Source organism: Penaeus monodon, chromosome 34, assembly GCF_015228065.2.
Source record: "Penaeus monodon isolate SGIC_2016 chromosome 34, NSTDA_Pmon_1, whole genome shotgun sequence".
NCBI classification, from domain to species: domain Eukaryota; kingdom Metazoa; phylum Arthropoda; class Malacostraca; order Decapoda; family Penaeidae; genus Penaeus; species Penaeus monodon.
The window spans coordinates 11,781,205-11,781,765 of NC_051419.1; the positions used below are offsets into that span (position 1 = coordinate 11,781,205).

General features: G+C 28.5%; 1 protein-coding gene across 1 annotated transcript in view; it reads left to right on the plus strand.

Annotated features, from left to right (window-relative positions):
• Window positions 1-290: 290 nt before the first annotated feature.
• LOC119594581 (threonine synthase-like 2) overlaps window positions 291-561 on the plus strand; it is a 1,636-nt gene continuing 1,365 nt past the window's right edge. The window contains exon 1 of the mRNA XM_037943618.1: window positions 291-423. Within this exon, the coding sequence (XP_037799546.1) occupies window positions 347-423 (77 nt within the window). The 5' untranslated portion in view covers window positions 291-346. The remainder of the gene's footprint in view (window positions 424-561) is intronic.

Sequence of the window (561 nt, forward strand, 5' to 3'; positions counted from 1 at the left end):
CTGATTTCAAAACATTGAAATATCAATTGTTGGTGTAAGACAATTTGAATGTACAAATATTTTCTATGAATTCATTAAAAGAAAGGAAAATGTAATTGGAAAAAAATATATATATACACTGCATCAAAGTAAGTGAATTAGTCCAACTGACTACTTGACATCAGAGGGTTAAGAATGAAAATATTGTACTAGATATCGATATTGCATATGGAAAAGAGGAAGTAAATCACTATTACTTGTATGATGTGTATTTAGGTGTTTATTCATATACATAAGTGTTCATATCCTTATTTTTTATTGTCTTGCAGATACACTTGTACTTGATGACTCCCAGATAACAGAAGTAATGAAGAAGGTTTACAAAGAACATAACTACATCCTGTGTCCACACACAGCAACTGCAGCAGCATACCATTACATAAGGTTACCACTCATTAAAACTACTCATTTGGTATTTTGCTTTATAATGACTCACTTGGCATTATTGTTTTCAGATTATTTTATCATTACATATACTTTATCTCTTCTAATTATATTCAAGAAAATTATATTATTAGTCTT